The 15,539-nt window shown below is 49.8% G+C and overlaps 2 protein-coding genes across 2 annotated transcripts in view; both read left to right on the top strand.

Moving 5' to 3' along the window:
• The first annotated feature begins 2,896 nt into the window (after positions 1–2,896).
• On the top strand, positions 2,897–8,838 carry FCF1 (FCF1 rRNA-processing protein). Its single transcript, XM_054162030.1, has 8 exons — positions 2,897–2,989; positions 3,073–3,140; positions 3,248–3,319; positions 3,578–3,726; positions 4,883–4,955; positions 5,826–5,913; positions 6,355–6,449; positions 7,291–8,838. The coding sequence occupies exons 1-8, from the start codon at positions 2,987–2,989 to the stop codon at positions 7,337–7,339; spliced, it is 597 nt and encodes a 198-aa protein (XP_054018005.1). The 5' UTR covers positions 2,897–2,986; the 3' UTR covers positions 7,340–8,838.
• Positions 8,839–10,755: 1,917 nt separating this feature from the next.
• YLPM1 (YLP motif containing 1) overlaps positions 10,756–15,539 on the top strand; it is a 42,523-nt gene continuing 37,739 nt past the window's right edge. The window contains exon 1 of the mRNA XM_054162028.1: positions 10,756–11,853. Coding sequence (XP_054018003.1) covers positions 10,819–11,853 — 1,035 coding nt within the window. The 5' untranslated portion in view covers positions 10,756–10,818. The remainder of the gene's footprint in view (positions 11,854–15,539) is intronic.

Raw genomic sequence — 15,539 nt, 5'->3', positions numbered from 1 at the left:
CAGCCCCCACCTGTCCACAACCTCCCTTCAGCAAGCTTAAAAAGAGGGTTACAAGGGTTAAGTCAATTGAAGCCTGAGTCTCTTGATCTGAGTTGCAGAATTTCAAAGCTCACTGGACACAGAGAATTAATGATGTCCTTCAATCAGCAGAGCAAATTCTATTATCTCTACATAAAATGGTAACCAAGACACCAACACCAAAGAGATGGCCACCAGCTGTCATACTTCCCTCTTGTATGCACACTGCCCACAGCTTTAAGCACACTCCTGAAGCCAGGATACACCGGGGTAAAGAACCTAGCTGTGAGCAACTGGTATCCAAGATATGTTGTCACTCACTTGTCAGAACGCAGATCCAAGTTAAAACAGTATCTCTGCTGAGAACTGCCAGCTAGCAATCTAGGAAATGCATTCTGAAAATCAGCAATACAAGGTGCCATCAGAGCTAGGATGGGAAAAAAGTGCTGAATTGTCTGACAGGTCTTAGTGATCTTGATCCAAGGACAGCGCAGGCAACGGTCTCCTGCCATCTGCAGGGAAAACAGGGATTTGGAAAGCTTCACCTTGGTTTGACTCAAGAAGCAGCATTGGCATTATCAGGATAGACAGCACAGAATCATAAAATAAATTCTACTAGTGCCATTGCTTCTCTCAAGTCAGCAAGGAAAGGAAAGCCAGTAATGGAAATACATTTTATTTGTACTGGTGCCGCTGTGAAGCCAGAGGAACACAGTGCAAAGCTCCAGAAGGAACCACAAGCTTAGCTGCACGTACAGAAGGATCTGTAACACTGTAGTGACACATTCACAAGGCTACAACTACAAAGCCACTTAGAGACATGCTGTACAGAACTGATTTACTGAGATGCTAGGAAATCTGGTGCGCCTCTTCAGTTTTTTTGCCGCACTGATAAATTTAACATCCTTTCTTCTCTCCCTTGACAAGTTCCAAAATTAAGAATAAAGATGAGTTTAAAACCTTTCTGCAGCTTGATGCTACCTCATCCAACCCAGATGAAAGAACCTTTCATCTCTGTGCAGAACATCCACTTGATTCCTGCACACAAACGTCCACCACCAATGGCCTGTCTCATGCCACACACAGGATGGCTAATCTCTCTTGAGTGGAAAGGTGCAGTATTTTCTCACACTAAGTAAAGCTTGCACAAACTACCCAACAAGACTGTCCATGCTGAAGAGTCAGTGCAAAAGGCTCTGAGCAGTCTCCAGCATCAGCTGTCAAGAACCAATACAAAACTGCCATTCTGCTATCAGGGCTGGAATTTGCCATATGCACTTACATACAAGCCAAATACAAGAGTGGCAACAGGAAAATGAAACAAAACATCAAAAATAGGTGAGCCTTTTGCCAGCTGCCTAAGTGTAAAGACTTTTGATCACAACTGAAGCACCACCAGGGCTGTCGGCTCCCTCCTCCTCAAATACAGCAAGCTAGCTTGATGGTAACATTCAGGCCAGTCTCCTCTTGACACCAGATCTGCTTCCCAAGCCAGAACATTCAGTTATTTGACACCCTATACACCCGTGAGGAAAGCAGATCACTCCCCTCCTCCTCAATTCTTTCCTTCAGCCCCACCACTCAGGTCTACTTAAGCAGCATCAGGGGAGCTTCACCAACTGTGTTTCCTCAACCAACAATGAAGCCTGGCACCATCCCCCAGGCAGAAAGCTCAGCTGTGGTTTCCCACAAGAACTCAGTTCTCCTATCAGTCTGATTTTCTTTCTCATTGTCAGAGTCTCAACCACGTTTCCACTGAGGCCAGTGCTTCAGGAATAAACTTCTGCACAATCCCTCACTGGCTGCATAGCTGCTTCTTCTGACCAGCACATCATAAAAAAGCAGTTGCTTTTGGAAGATACCAACAGCTACAAATTCTCACTAAGCCCAGAAGTTTGCATGAGAAAGGTAACAAGAGAGAAGTCTCTCACCCTATCCTGCACAGGATAATAAGAATCAAGAGCCTGGAACTAGTGTGAGAATTTGGAGAACGTTTCCTCACACGTGTAAAAACCAAGGTCTTTTAGGTCAGACCACACCATTACGACCACAGGAAAAGCACTGTTGAAATGATGCTCACTTGCTGAGGTTTCAGGTCACAAGTGTTGGTAAGATCTACAGATAATGACAACCGCGGCACAGCTTTCCATGAAGCTCACGAGCGAAGCCAGCGCACATTAGCTCTTCAAAAGACACCAGATCAGCAAGCTTGAGAAAGCAGGCTGGACGCCTCCATAACCTCTCATCTCCACAGAGCGGAAAACGGGGGGAAGGAGGACGATCGGTGTGCCGCGGTTGCCCTCCAGCACGCACCCTCGGTGCTCGGCGGGGCCGCCAAGCCGCGCGGTCTTTCCGCAGACGCCGGCGCGCCCAACCCACCCGGCGTTCCCGCGGCACACCGACAGCGCCGCGCAAACCGCACGGCTAAAACCGAAATAAGCAAGCTGGAGGACGCCGCGCTTCCTGCCGTGGGGCAAGCAGAGGCAGCCCTTCCCGCGCACCGAGAACCTCGCCCCCGCTACCGGCAGAGCGGGGACCCCCGCTGCGGTAGCACCGGGCCTGCCAAGGGCAACGGCGGAGCGCCCATGCTCCGGGCTGGCGCGGGAGCCACCCTCTTCCCTCCCGCTGCCACCCGCGACCGAGCGGGGCCGGGCACCACCCCGGGGAGATGTCCGAGCGCTGCGGAACGGCGGGGCTGCGGCTGCAGCTCCCCCGTCCCGGCAGCCTCGCTTCCCCGCCGCAGCAGCCCGCCCCGAGGCGCAAGAGAGGACGCGGAGTTCCGTTACCCAGGGCTGCGGTTAGAGCCGTAACGCCGGGCCCGCCTCGGCGCGCGACAAGCGCCGGCTCCCGCTGTCCCGGGCTGGCGTCCGGAAGTGACGGCAGCGCCAGACCTTCCCGGCGGGGCATAGTGACGCGTCGTGGCGGCACCGGAAGAAGCGGCGGCGGCGGTGACGGTAGCGGCGGCAGCATGGTGAGCCGGGCGCGGGCCGGAGGGTGGGGGGCAGTGGCGGCCTCTCCCCGCTTCGTGGCTGATGCGCGTCGGTCTCCTTGCAGGGGAAGCAGAAGAAGGCGCGGAAGTACGCGGTCATGAAGCGGATGATCAGCCTTCGGGACGAGCGCATGTGAGTGTGGCCGCGGCTGTCCCTGTGGCCCGTTCGGGAGGAGATCCCGGCCCGGACCCCCTTCCCTGTCGCCCCCACCCGCCCTGAGTACCTGTGTTTCCTCGTAGCAACGAGAAGGATCGGAAGAAAGCCCCCGTGAAGAAGAAGGAGGACCCGAGCGCCATCAAGGAGCGGGAGGTGTAAGTGCTGCCGACCCTGTGGGAGGGGAGGGCAGGCCGCGCTGCGGGCCGCAACCGGGAGCTTCTGTGAGCAAAACTGTCAAGAGTAGGAAATGGTGCCCCAGAACCAAAGGATTTGGCCTGGGAGGCGGCGGGAGGCTTGACAGATCCCCATCCCACGCTGCTTTGTGTTATTTCTGCTTGATACCCTTTCATTCTGTGCAAGTTGGATATTTTTTTAACTATAATTAACTGACTTGAATTTTGTCTTCCTGGCAGCCCCCAGCATCCCTCTTGCTTGTTCTTCCAGTATAATACACAGTTGGGGCCCCCTTATCACATCCTGGTTGACACTAACTTCATCAACTTCTCCATCAAGGCCAAGCTGGACCTAGTTCAGTCCATGATGGACTGTCTTTATGCCAAGTGTGAGTATCTGCATCACTTGCAGCATCATCTGGACCACACAGTGCCGCCATGGTGTGCCCATGATGTGCTTTTTCAGCCTCGTAACACTAGCTGAGGGTAACAGAAATATTACCAAAAAGGGATATGTGTTGTGGTCATCTAGTTGATTGTTCATGGCTGGAGAACCTGAGACTGCCACTTATTTCAGTCAGACAGTGGCCTTAAATGCAATCTCAACAAAGGTATCACAGTTTCACAGTAACCTAAAATTCCAAAATTGCCAAGGCATGGTCAAACTCAGTGCCTCTACGTTTTGTTACTTTGCAACCTCAGCAGTTCTCATTAGTTTAAGAATCTTGAGTAATATGTCACAGAGTTCTATGATAGTTCTTCTGCTACAGGCTGGGGTTGGAGTGGCTGGAGAGCTGCCAAACAGAAAGGGACCTGGGGTACTGATTGACAGCCAGATGAATATGAGCCAGCAGTGTGCCCAGGTGGCCAAGAAGGCCAATGGCATCCTGGTCTGTATGAGGAACAGTGTGGCCAGCAGGAGCAGGGAAGTCATTGTGCCCCTGTACTCTGCATTGGTTAGGCCACACCTTGAGTCCTGTGTCCAGTTCTGGGCCCCTCAATTTAAGAAGGACATTGAGACACTTGAACATGTCCAGAGAAGGGCAATGAGGCTGGGGAGAGGCCTTGAGCACAAGCCCTACAAGGAGAGGCTGAGGGAGCTGGGGTTGCTTAGCCTGGAGAGGAGGAAGCTCAGGGGAGACCTTATTGCTGTCCACAACTGCCTGAAGGGAGGTTGTAGCCAGGAGGGGGTTGGTCTCTTCTCCCAGGCAATCAGCATCAGAACAAGAGGACACAGTCTCAAGCTGTGCCAGGGGAAGTTTAGGCTCGAGGTGAGGAGAAAGTTCTTCACAGAGAGAGTTGTTAGCCATTGGACTGTGCTACCCAGGGAGGTGGTGGAGTCACCGTCCCTGGAGGTGTTCAAGAGGGCACTGGGCGTGGCACTTGGTGCCATGGTCTAGTAGTCATGAGGTGTTGGGTGACAGGTTGGACTTGATGATCTTTGAGGTGTTTTCCAACCTTGTTGATTCTATGATTCTATGTGGGCAGTATGTAGGAGTCAGGAGAACTGCTTTATTTTAATAAAGGGGGTTTTTTTGCATGCAGGTATTCCATGCATCACAGATTGTGTGATGGGTGAAATTGAGAAGCTAGGACAAAAGTACCGTGTGGCGTTAAGGTAGGTGCAAAATGTTCTCCATTTCTAGAGCTCAATGTTTTAACATAAGTAATTGAAAAACACTTTCCATGGTGGTGCTTTTGCACTAGAGAGTGATTAGTTTGTTGCAGAGTTTCAAAGCTGGTGTGTTATTTCTCTGGCTGTATGAGATCTACACAATGGCTTAAGTTTTAGATTCTTCCTTTCGTTAACTGAATACTGGGCACAATCTCTTAAATCTTTCTAAGACTTGCAAAATAACAATTGCTCCTGTTTGGGTGTGTGTATCTGTACATACATATATCTAAAAATTGATTCTGGAATAGTCTTATGAAACCTTTCAGCCATACCTCCTGTTATTCCTGCAGGAGTAGGTAGCACACACTGATAATCTCGAGACAGGCTATTGTGTGATCCGTACAAAACTAGTTCAATGTAGTTTGTGCTCTCCAGGTGTACTAGTCAGGTGCTTTATTGTTCTTTTCATTTTGGGATGTTGTGTTGTAAAGTATCCAAGTGCATCCCCTAAACAGTTTTGATGTTCCCCTTCAGAGAAGAAATGAGATGTTCCTAGATGCCTGGTATGAAGGATCAGATACTAGTTCTTCCCACAGATAATTTGTTTCAAATGACTTTGTTAGGCAAGAGATGAACATTGCAGGGAACTTGAATCTAAGTAAGATATAACTAAGAAATACCTAACCTATAGTAATTAGCAAGACAATTGCAATCTTTTATTGTCCCTCATTTCAGTTGACTGTTCTGTATCATTCAGTCCATCACTTCAGCTCTTGCCTTTAGAATAGCATGCTGTATGTCACAGAAAGGGGCATCTGTGTCACTGTGCACTCTGGTCTGATTGCTGCCATGCTCCCTCATACGTCCCCACAGAATTGCCAAGGACCCTCGCTTTGAACGCTTGCCCTGTATGCACAAAGGAACCTATGCAGATGACTGCTTGGTACAAAGAGTCACTCAGGTATTTATGATTTAGAAATTTTCTAAACTGTGCTAACATACTAAAAATCCCTGCACTCTCCTAGTTACTGATGACTGAAATTTCCCACAAAAGAACTGTAAAATCTCACTAAGGCGCAGTTTCAGTCCCTAGCACTTTATTTGAGGCAAGGTGTAGTCTTTCCTGAGCGTTCTTGTTGCATGGGACAGCATCAAGAAGCACTTCAGATAGGAAACCTATCAGCTGGGAAGGCTGGACAGACTTTGGGTGATTCTATGAGTCTATTTTGATGAGCAGAAATATGTTACTAGTCTGCCGTGGAATTCTGTACGGGTTCTAGTAGTGGCTCGCTAAGGACTTGTAGCCCTCTTGTTTTGAATGAAGTCACTGAGTAGAAGCTTTTGCTCAGCTTTGCCTCCTTCCAGGGTTTGCTGGTATTGAATCTGCCCTCTTTTTTTGCAGCACAAATGTTACATTGTGGCAACAGTGGATAAAGAGCTCAAGCGGAGAATACGAAAAATCCCAGGAGTGCCTATAATGTATATTTCCAGGCACAGGTAAGGGACCTCTGACAGGAACACTGCTGGGTACAGTCCTTGTCTGACAGGGACTCTGTTAGGACATATTTCTCTCCTGCATTGTCTCTAGGGCAGTGTGCAGCAAAGGGGCTAGTGTTAACACAGAAGTAGGTGTACAGCTGCTGCTGGGAAGAGACTAGTCACAAACCCACTTTTCATTGCAGCCTACATGTTCACTTGCTTTCACTTGGAAAACTAATTTCCTTGAGGCCACTGTTTCCACAGATCAGTTTTGCTTGCCAGCAGTAAGACTACCAAGCCAATGCATTCTACAGGTTCTCAAGGAAAAGAACCATTCTTGTTCCACATTCTATTTGGGTTCTTTGTGTACCCTCAGCTAAGAGCTGGAATTTGCTTCTTAGCTCAGAACCCAACCAGTATGTCAGAAATGAGGAGGCTGATTAAATATGTAAAGTCTGAACTGTTCTATAATTAGAACGTGGCTCAGAAGATTTTTCTCTCAAAACATACTTGCCCCTTATTCACAGTGGCCATGAATCATAGGCTGAATGGCCACAGTTTTATTCTCTGTCATGGTCTGCTCTTAAATACTAAGCCAGATCTTACAAAGCCACCACTTTGTTTCCTTCTCTGGAGGTGAGCCTTTCGAGATGCCTAATTTGTGAGTTAAGGTGAAGGATGGCAGCAGCCTTGTGAAGGCTTTTCACTTTCAGAAGTAATACTTTTCTTCTTGGGGATCTGAGCTGTGGATAGAAATAAAGCTGGTTGCTGTTCAATCTGCCTCTGGGGTGGTTGCTGCATGGGGAAGGGTCAATGTGGAGTGGGTTGCCTTCATCTGTTTTCCCTCTTTGTTTCTCAGATACAATATTGAGAGGATGCCAGATGATTATGGAGCGCCTCGATTCTAACTTCTCCAGCCAAGCCATCAGTGCCAGGACTCTGAGCCAGGACAAGGGACTTTCTGGTTCCAGCCCTCTGCTGATAGGACTGTGGGTGACAGGGACTGGCTTCATACCTGTGATCTTCTAAGAAAAAGACACTTGGAAGAGTCTTTTTATTCATCCTCGTTCTGACTTGGTCTGATTACCTGTAGCTTTGAGAAGAGTATAGGAGAAAGAGGATGGCAGTGCCCAGAACATGCCTCACTCCCTCTTTACCGGGGAGTAAAAAGTAATTTCATCACTCTGAATTAAATATTGGTGATCCAGCTCTGACTGACAGTGAAACCACAGAAATTTTAGAAGTTTCTTACTATTGCATCTGCAGCAGGACAAGAATTCCTCTGGGAAACTCTCCCACACCTGGAATGTGTGAGGGAACTGGAATCCATGTTCTGGAGAAAAGCCATCAAATCTGCACCAGTTGATGTGCCTTCTGTGGCCCAGTGGCCTGGAAGATTTTAATTTGGAACTGAAGGGCTTTTATTCCACTGCACAATGAATGAAGTTTGCTTAAGTGTGCTGCTCAGATTCTTGTGTCTGTACTGGACTAGCTGGCAGCCCAGTCCTTTTGCTTACATACAGAGTGGTGGCAGGAGGGCAGGGTAGGGCTGGGACAGGTCTCTCGTTTATTTGGCAACTATGCACCTCAAAGCTTCATCACTTTCGTTAGGTGTGAGGAAAGAGGAGGAAGATATCAGTGACAGGAAGATTAATTGAGTGTAATTGGCAAGACAGAAAAGACTTGGGTATTAATTCAGAAAGCCTAGTGAGAAGAGAAACAGGATGGGAAAGGACCACCTGGGTCATCAACTCCTTCCCCTGCTATCCCAGGTAACCTGCAGAGCAGATATTGGTGCATACCATGCATGAGCCCTATGGAATCCTAATCTCAGATCCAATTTAGAGTATATCAAAAGGGGAAAGATTATGACAGGAAAGGCTTTGGTAAACAAGAATGCTTTGGCATTGCTGTCAATGCAGAACTCATACCAGTCCAGACCAGAAGGGAGAGTCCTTCCTGACCTGTGGCACCAGCACTCAACTCAGATATCAGATGCCTGCAATGTTTCTCAGTTTCTAGGGAATCCTGCCTCCCCACTAACACGCTGTCTCTTGCTTTAGCCAGTTTCCATAGCTTCAGAAGATGGAGAACAATCAGAAGAGCCATTTAAAAAGTCTCAAATTAGGCAAAGGATGGAAAAAAAATAACCTCTGCTCCTTTCTGTGGGCCACCAGGAGGTCCAAGATTGCTACAGCATTACTACCCAATGCAGGAAAAGCCTGAACTATTAGCAAAAACTTGACTAAAATTAGCATGGCAACATACTTTTAATGTTACAGACTGTAAAAGAAGGTGGCATAATGTGGACTTAGCAGGGTTGTTTTAGGACAAGGTAACACTGGGTAAAGGCAACGTATCAGCTGGTAGGAGTCAACTCCAGTGCTGCCAAGGCCAGATTTGGGTATTGACATTGTCTGACAAGGAATTTGGAAGCAACACTTGTAGGATGGGAAACAATTGCTACTGACATGGTTGAGTGTGTGTACTTTTACATAAGGGAATACTGTGAAGGAATCTGTTAGCTAAGTAACCACAACAAACAGCGAGAATATTGAGAGGCTGCAGGAAATAACCTTGAGTAAACCAAGTGCAAGAGAACTCCCTGTTAATTATTTTGAAAGGACAGACTTTGTTTAGTGAATAAACTGGCCCAAAGCTTGGAGATACAAATAAATACATGTATGATGTGAAGGACATTGAGGGGGGGCTAAATAGAAAAGCTATCTGGAAGCCATGTTCACTGCAAGAGAAATTGTAATGGAATACCACCTTAGGAAAAAAAGGATCAATGATCACCTCTAAATAAAAACCAAACCAAAAAACTAAAGAATAGAAAAGGCAGCCCTATGTGTTTTAAATTAAGATAGCTTCCTTAAAAGATTTACATCTCGTAACTTCAGTTCATGCTCTGCTTGAAGCTTTTCTTGTAGATTGATGCTGTATCCCCCTCTGGGGACTACCTGGAATTTAACAACAAATGATGGCAAACTCCATTTTTTCCAGCAAAGAGGACAAAGCTTTTCCTCTGCCTAGCAAGGTCATTTTCCTGATTTTGCTCCGTATTGAAAAACTTTTTGTCTCCCAACACCTGCCTTTCTCCACTGGCCAGGGATCCTCAATTCACCAGCCATGAACTTGAGATTGGACATGTCAAAAATGGCTCATATTTTTGTATTTGGGAATCAGGGCAAGTAGCAAGATACTACAATGCTGGTGCACTGCTGACCAAAACAGCAATCGCCAGGCTTCGTTGTCCAGCTACTAGAATTCACACACACACACAAGCCCTCTTGTCCTCTCTGTAATGGGAGCCCAGCACTTTGCATAAATCTTTGCTGTCTGCAGGGCTACTTGTATATTTCTATCTCCAGAGGTCCCTTCCAACCCCTACACTTCTATGATTCTGTGATTCAGCGCAGGAAGAGAGAAACACAAGGAATAACAATTTTCCTGCTCTGTACACTTCTGTCACGGCAGAGTCAATTTCACACGTGCTGCTCCAGCCTGGTTTGTCTCCTGGGTTTAGCACCAGCGTATTCACTGCAGACAACACCGTTCCAGGGGAAGGACCACCCAGCACGGTCCTTATCCCGGCGCAGGCGCCCCGTGACCGCAGCAACTCTGTACTCGTAAGTCTTTCCCGAGGCCCCGCTCAGCTGGACTTCGCCTGCACTAACATCACCCTTCAGTCCCTGCAGCGATTAACGAGCGCTGCCATCGCACCTCGAGGCACACCGGGTTTGACGTCGCCGCGTGGGGCTGAAGTAGCGCGGCGACACCGGCTGTGGGCCAGAGCCGTTACCGGCAGCCGACGGCACCGGCTGTAGGCCAGAGTCGTTACCGGCAGGCAGGCGCGGGAACATGGCCGCCGCCTGGGGATAAGCGAGGTCATTAGTGTCTCCGCCTCGGCAGCACCACGGCCTGCGGGAGGCCGCGGGGCCAGGTCAGCCACATAACCTCGCCTGTGGGCCCGCGGCGGGACTTAGCGGCACCCGCCTGCTCCTTATCACCCTACACAAAACGGAACCCGTGCTGGGGTTTCCTCTAGCTCCCGTCTGTCGTCCGCCCCTCCCTCTTCCGAGCCGATCCGGGGCAGGCGGGCGGCGACGAAGCGGCGCCCTGGACTCGCCTCCGCTCTTCTTTACGAGCCCAGCCGCGGGCTTCGTGTCCTCCGTCCCGCGGTGATGACAACTTCCCGATAGGCGGTGCGCTGCCGGCGCCGAGCCCCGACGAGAAGCACCTAACTCCGCTCTAGCGCCCGGCTAGCGCTCTACTGCCCGGGAGGGCAGGGCACCTTCCTGCGCAGGCGCCGTGGGCCGCATGCGCCGCCGCCGCCGCGGCCTGCCGAGGCTCTGCGTTCCGCTCCCGCCGCCGCAGCCCCGCCATGTATCCGGCCTGGGGCTTGTATGGGGCGGCGGGGCATTACCCGCCGCCACCCACCTCCATCCCACCCCCGCCGCTGCCTATCCCTCCCCCCAGCGTGCCGCCTCCCGCCGTCCCACCGATGCCGATACCCAGTTACCCGCCGCCGGGGCCCGCGCCCGCCGCTCCGCCGCCGCCGCCCGCCGGTACCTCGGGGTTCCTGAGCCTGCAGGAGCAGCACCTAGCGCAGCTCCAGCAGCTCCAGCAGATGCACCAGAAGCAGCTACAGTCCGTTCTGCTGGGGCCGCCGCCGCCGCCGGGGCCGCCCCCTCCGGGGCTGCCGCCGCCGCCGCTGCCGGGCTCCTTCACCGACTGGCAGCAGCCGCCTCCGCCTGTGCCGCCGCCAGTCCGCAGCTACCAGAAGCAGTTCGCCCACCGAGACCCACCGCCTTCATCCCGCAAGCCGCCCGCCGGCCGGGAACGAGATGGCCAGGAGCCGCCGGGCGGTCACGGCGACTGGGGTGAGCCGGTACCATCCTCGCCGGTGCCCATGGACATGGAGCTGTCCTCGCCGCCTCAGTCCCCGCAGCCGGCCTCCCAGGCCTATCTGCCCCCCGCCCAGGCCTACCTGCCACCCCCCCAGACGGAGCCGTACCTACCCCCAACCCAGCCGCCCCCAGCCCAGTCTCCTCCGCTCCAGCCCTACCTGACCCGGGCACAGGCCTCCCAGCCCCCCCCCTCCTTCTCCGAGCCCCCACCCTCCTACCTCGAGCCCCCGCCGGCCACCGCTTCCCAGCCTTACCTGCCTCCCCCTGCCCAGGGCTACATGGCACACCCTCAGCCCTACCTGCTGTCCTCCCAGGCTTCTCCCTCCCAGACAGCGCAGCCCAGCCTGGCCACCTCCATCCCTCCCCCGGCCAAGCCATCGCAGGCCCATTTCCCCCCGCCGCAGCCGTCCTTACCCCTGCCCGCCGCTGCCCAGCCGGAGGCCGCTCAGGGTGCCGCCAAGGAGGCGAGCAGCACCGAACAGCCGGACCCCTCCACCATGACTCCCCAGGTAAGACAGCGCCACCTCCGCTCTCGCCCCTGTGGCCCAGGCTGGCAGCAGGGAGTCACCAGGGCAGTGGTGGCGATAAACAGCGGGCAAGTACGGGCGTTGCAAAGGTCCTTCGTGTTAAACACCCTGGTTTTGCATAATACCCAGAGTTCAGACACAACCTTTGGAAGTCTGGAAATGGCACAGCTCAGGCTAGGCTCTGCAATTGCTTCTTTAGCCAGTGGTGGGTTTGGGGAGGTAACAGATCGTCATTTTTCAAGAGCAAATGAGTTGTTTAGGGGAAAGTCAATCTCTGGGCTGAATTTAATTTTCTTGAGGGGTTTGTTGGTCTCGGGAGAATTGTTTTCCTGAGCACAGCATCGAACCTGTGTTGACTTCATCCAGCCTTTTGGGAGATGCAGCGGTCTGCTTATTGCACGTGTCAGGATGAGTGCCTTTTGTCATCAATCATTTCTTCGTTTAGTCTTCTCAGGGGGTTGTGTTTCAGTTGTCTGAGCAGTGTAGAATTGTGACTATTTTAACCTTACTACATGAATAGGTATGGAAGTGGTTCTGTCATAGTACAGCCTTCCAGTATCTGAAGGGGTCCTTTTTACATAGAATACATAGAATACATAGAATAAACCAGGTTGGAAGAGACCTTCAAGATCATCGCGTCCAACCCATCAACCAATCCAACACCACCCAAGCAACTAACCCACGGCACCAAGCACCCCGTCAAGTCTTCTCCTAAAAACCTCCAGTGATGGCGACTCCACCACCTCCCCAGGCAGCCCATTCCAATGTGCAATCACTCTGGGCTTGTAGTGATAGGATGAGGGGTAGTGGAAGAGGGTAGGTTTAGACTGGTTATTAGGAAGAGACTCTTTACAGTGAGGGTGGTGAGCACTGGAGCAGGTTGCCCAGGCAAGTGTTGGATGCCCCCTCCCTGGAATTGTCAAGGCCAGGTTGGATGGGGCCTTTAGCAACCTGGTCTAGTGGAAGGTGCCCCTGCCTGTGGCATGGAGGTTGAGGCAGATGATCTTTAATGTCCCTTGCAACCCAAACTATTCTGTAATTCTATACAGTAGCCCTTTACTTAGACTTACGGTTTGTGCTACATGTGCTTGATCTTCCAGTCAAAAGTTGCATGGAGCATTGGAGGGAAATGTTCTGAAATGGTTTTGAGGTGAAAAATATTCTGATTGCTTTTTTCTGTGTATGCTAGGGCCACAATGTCTGCAAAACGTTCACATTTCACTTCCTAAATGCAGTGATTCCAGTGAACTTGATAGGACCATTCATAAGTTAAGGACAGCTCAGTGGCTTAAGGTTCAGCGTGCACAGAGGCAAATGTATTTTGACCCCCAGTCAGATTCACTGAGGCTTGTGCGTGGGTTTAGGGCTGGCTTGTAGAGACCCAACTGAAAGAACAAAGTTGAAGTGCATGCTTTGAAGCTGCATTTAAGTTTGAAAGATGTCTGGTTTTGACAAATTGATCTTAGAATTCTTCTTTGAAACTTCAGTTTACAGAACCCTTGTTGTGTCATATTAGATTTGTTAATTGTTGGCATACTTTTTTTCCTGTATCCATTAAAATTCCATGCTGCTACCTGAACATTTTTGGGGATGTATTGTTTCAAAGGTTGCACCATAGAACTAATCAGTGCCTAGCAAGGGTGCTTTCAGTTCCTGAAATTAATTTTCCAAAGGTTTTGGACAGTACTGGCTGGTTTGGGGTTTTTTTTGTGCTGATAGCAACGGGAGACCCATTAAATCTTCTAATGACAAAGTTAAAACCTTGAAAAATCAGGTACAGAAAGTGATGCTAATTCAGTATTGAGGCTGCTTGCTGACTTCTTAAATTACTGAGCTCAAGATTAAATGGTGTGCTGTAATTCTTCCCCAGTTGCATAGCCTGAAGTTTCATTAATGTTATTTAATTGTTCCTCAACCACTGTCTTCTTTGCAGCAAAGGTGCACGTAGTGAGTTACTGTGGTGCACACACAGAAGCAGCAGGATACTGCTGAAATTCACCTATGGCTGCTTATACAAACAGCTTCTGTCTTGAATAGTTTTACTGTCATGCACAGTTCAGTGTTACTTCAAGAAGAATACAGTGCTTTGCTGGTCATAAATCTGTTAGGAGGACACAGTCTCAAGCTGCGCCAAGGAGGTTTAGGCTGGATGTTAGATGAAGAAGTTCTTCCCAGAAAGAGTGATTGCCCATTGGAATGTGCTGCCCAGGGAGGTGGTGGCATCACCATCACTGGAGGTGTTTAGGAAGAGACTTGATGGGGTGCTTGGTGCCATGGTTTAGTTGATTAGATGGTGTTGAATGATAGGTTGGACTCGATGATCTCAAAGGTCTCTTCCAACCTGGTTAATTCTATTCTATTCTATATGATTTTTGACTTTAAAATGAATTGGAATTTGGAGCAACAAGTCCTTACACGACAGAATCATAGAATGGCTTAGATTGGAGTGAACCTCAGAGATCAACTACTTCAACTTCCCCACCATGGGCAGGGACACCTCAGTTAGACCTGGCTACTCAGCCTGGCCTCAAACACCCCCAGGTGGAGACATCCACAACCTTTCTGGGCAGCTGATTCCAGAGTCCCACCACCTTCATGCTGAAGAACTCTTTCCTGAGATCCAGTCAAAACCTACTCTCCTGCAGCTTCACACCGTCCCCCCTTGTCCTATTGCTGGACACCCTTATGAAAAGTTCCTCTCCAGCCTTCCTGTAGAATCCCTTCAGGTACTGTAAGGCATTCATAAGGTCCCCACAGAGCCTTCTCTTCTCTAGGCTGAGCAACCCCAGCTCTCTCATGGGAATAGGAAAAGCAAAGCATTGTGATGCTCTCTTGCTAATGACCTTAAAAGCTGAGTACATAAATACTGTGATTTGTCATTTTTAAGGTCCCGTTTAGCCTTTCTTTAAACTGGTAACTGAAAGCAGCGTTTTCTGTTCTTATCCCACAGTAACAGTGGCTGCAGCCAGATAGAGCAGTGTTTTTCTCTCAACATTATGTGATTGGCTGTGAGTTAGTGTTTTATTATTTCCCTTTCCTGTCTCAAAATAAGACATCACTCTTTGCCTTGACAGTATTGTGAATTTAGCCTAGTTTCATAGGTGGATGTGTAGTTGGATTAAGTTGTTGGATTCTTGTCTTTTTCTATGATCAGATGTATTTTTTTTTGTCAAGTCCTGTTAAAACACCCATGGCATTTCATTGATGTTCCATCTGATACATGGATATGGTGTGCTGCTTTTTATTTACAGTAGTAAACAAATGTGTGGGTGAATCTGCATCCATAAATATGCATTTATATACATCTCTTAAAGTTACCTTAACTATCATGTCACGTGTCCAGAGGAGGGCAACAAAGCTGGGAAGGGGTTTGGAGCACAAGCCCTGTGAGGAGAGGCTGAGGGAGCTGGGGTTGCTTAGCCTGGAGAAAAGGAGGCTCAGGGGAGACCTTATTGCTCTCTACAACTACCTGAATGGAGGTTTTAGCCAGGTGGAGGTTGGTCTCTTCTCCCAGGCAACCATCACCAGAACAAGAGGACACAGTCTCAAGCTGCACCAGGGGAGGTTTAGGCTGGATGTTAGGAAGAAGTTCTTCATAGAAAGAGAGATTGGCCATTAGAATGTGCTGCCCAGGGAGGTGGTGGAGTCACCATCACTGAAGGTGTTTA

The sequence above is a fragment of the Dryobates pubescens genome, chromosome 5 (assembly GCF_014839835.1).
Source record: "Dryobates pubescens isolate bDryPub1 chromosome 5, bDryPub1.pri, whole genome shotgun sequence".
In the NCBI taxonomy this organism is placed as follows: Eukaryota; Metazoa; Chordata; class Aves; order Piciformes; family Picidae; genus Dryobates; species Dryobates pubescens.
Note: the sequence above shows the minus strand (reverse complement) of the source record. Positions and strands in the feature narration are given on the sequence as shown.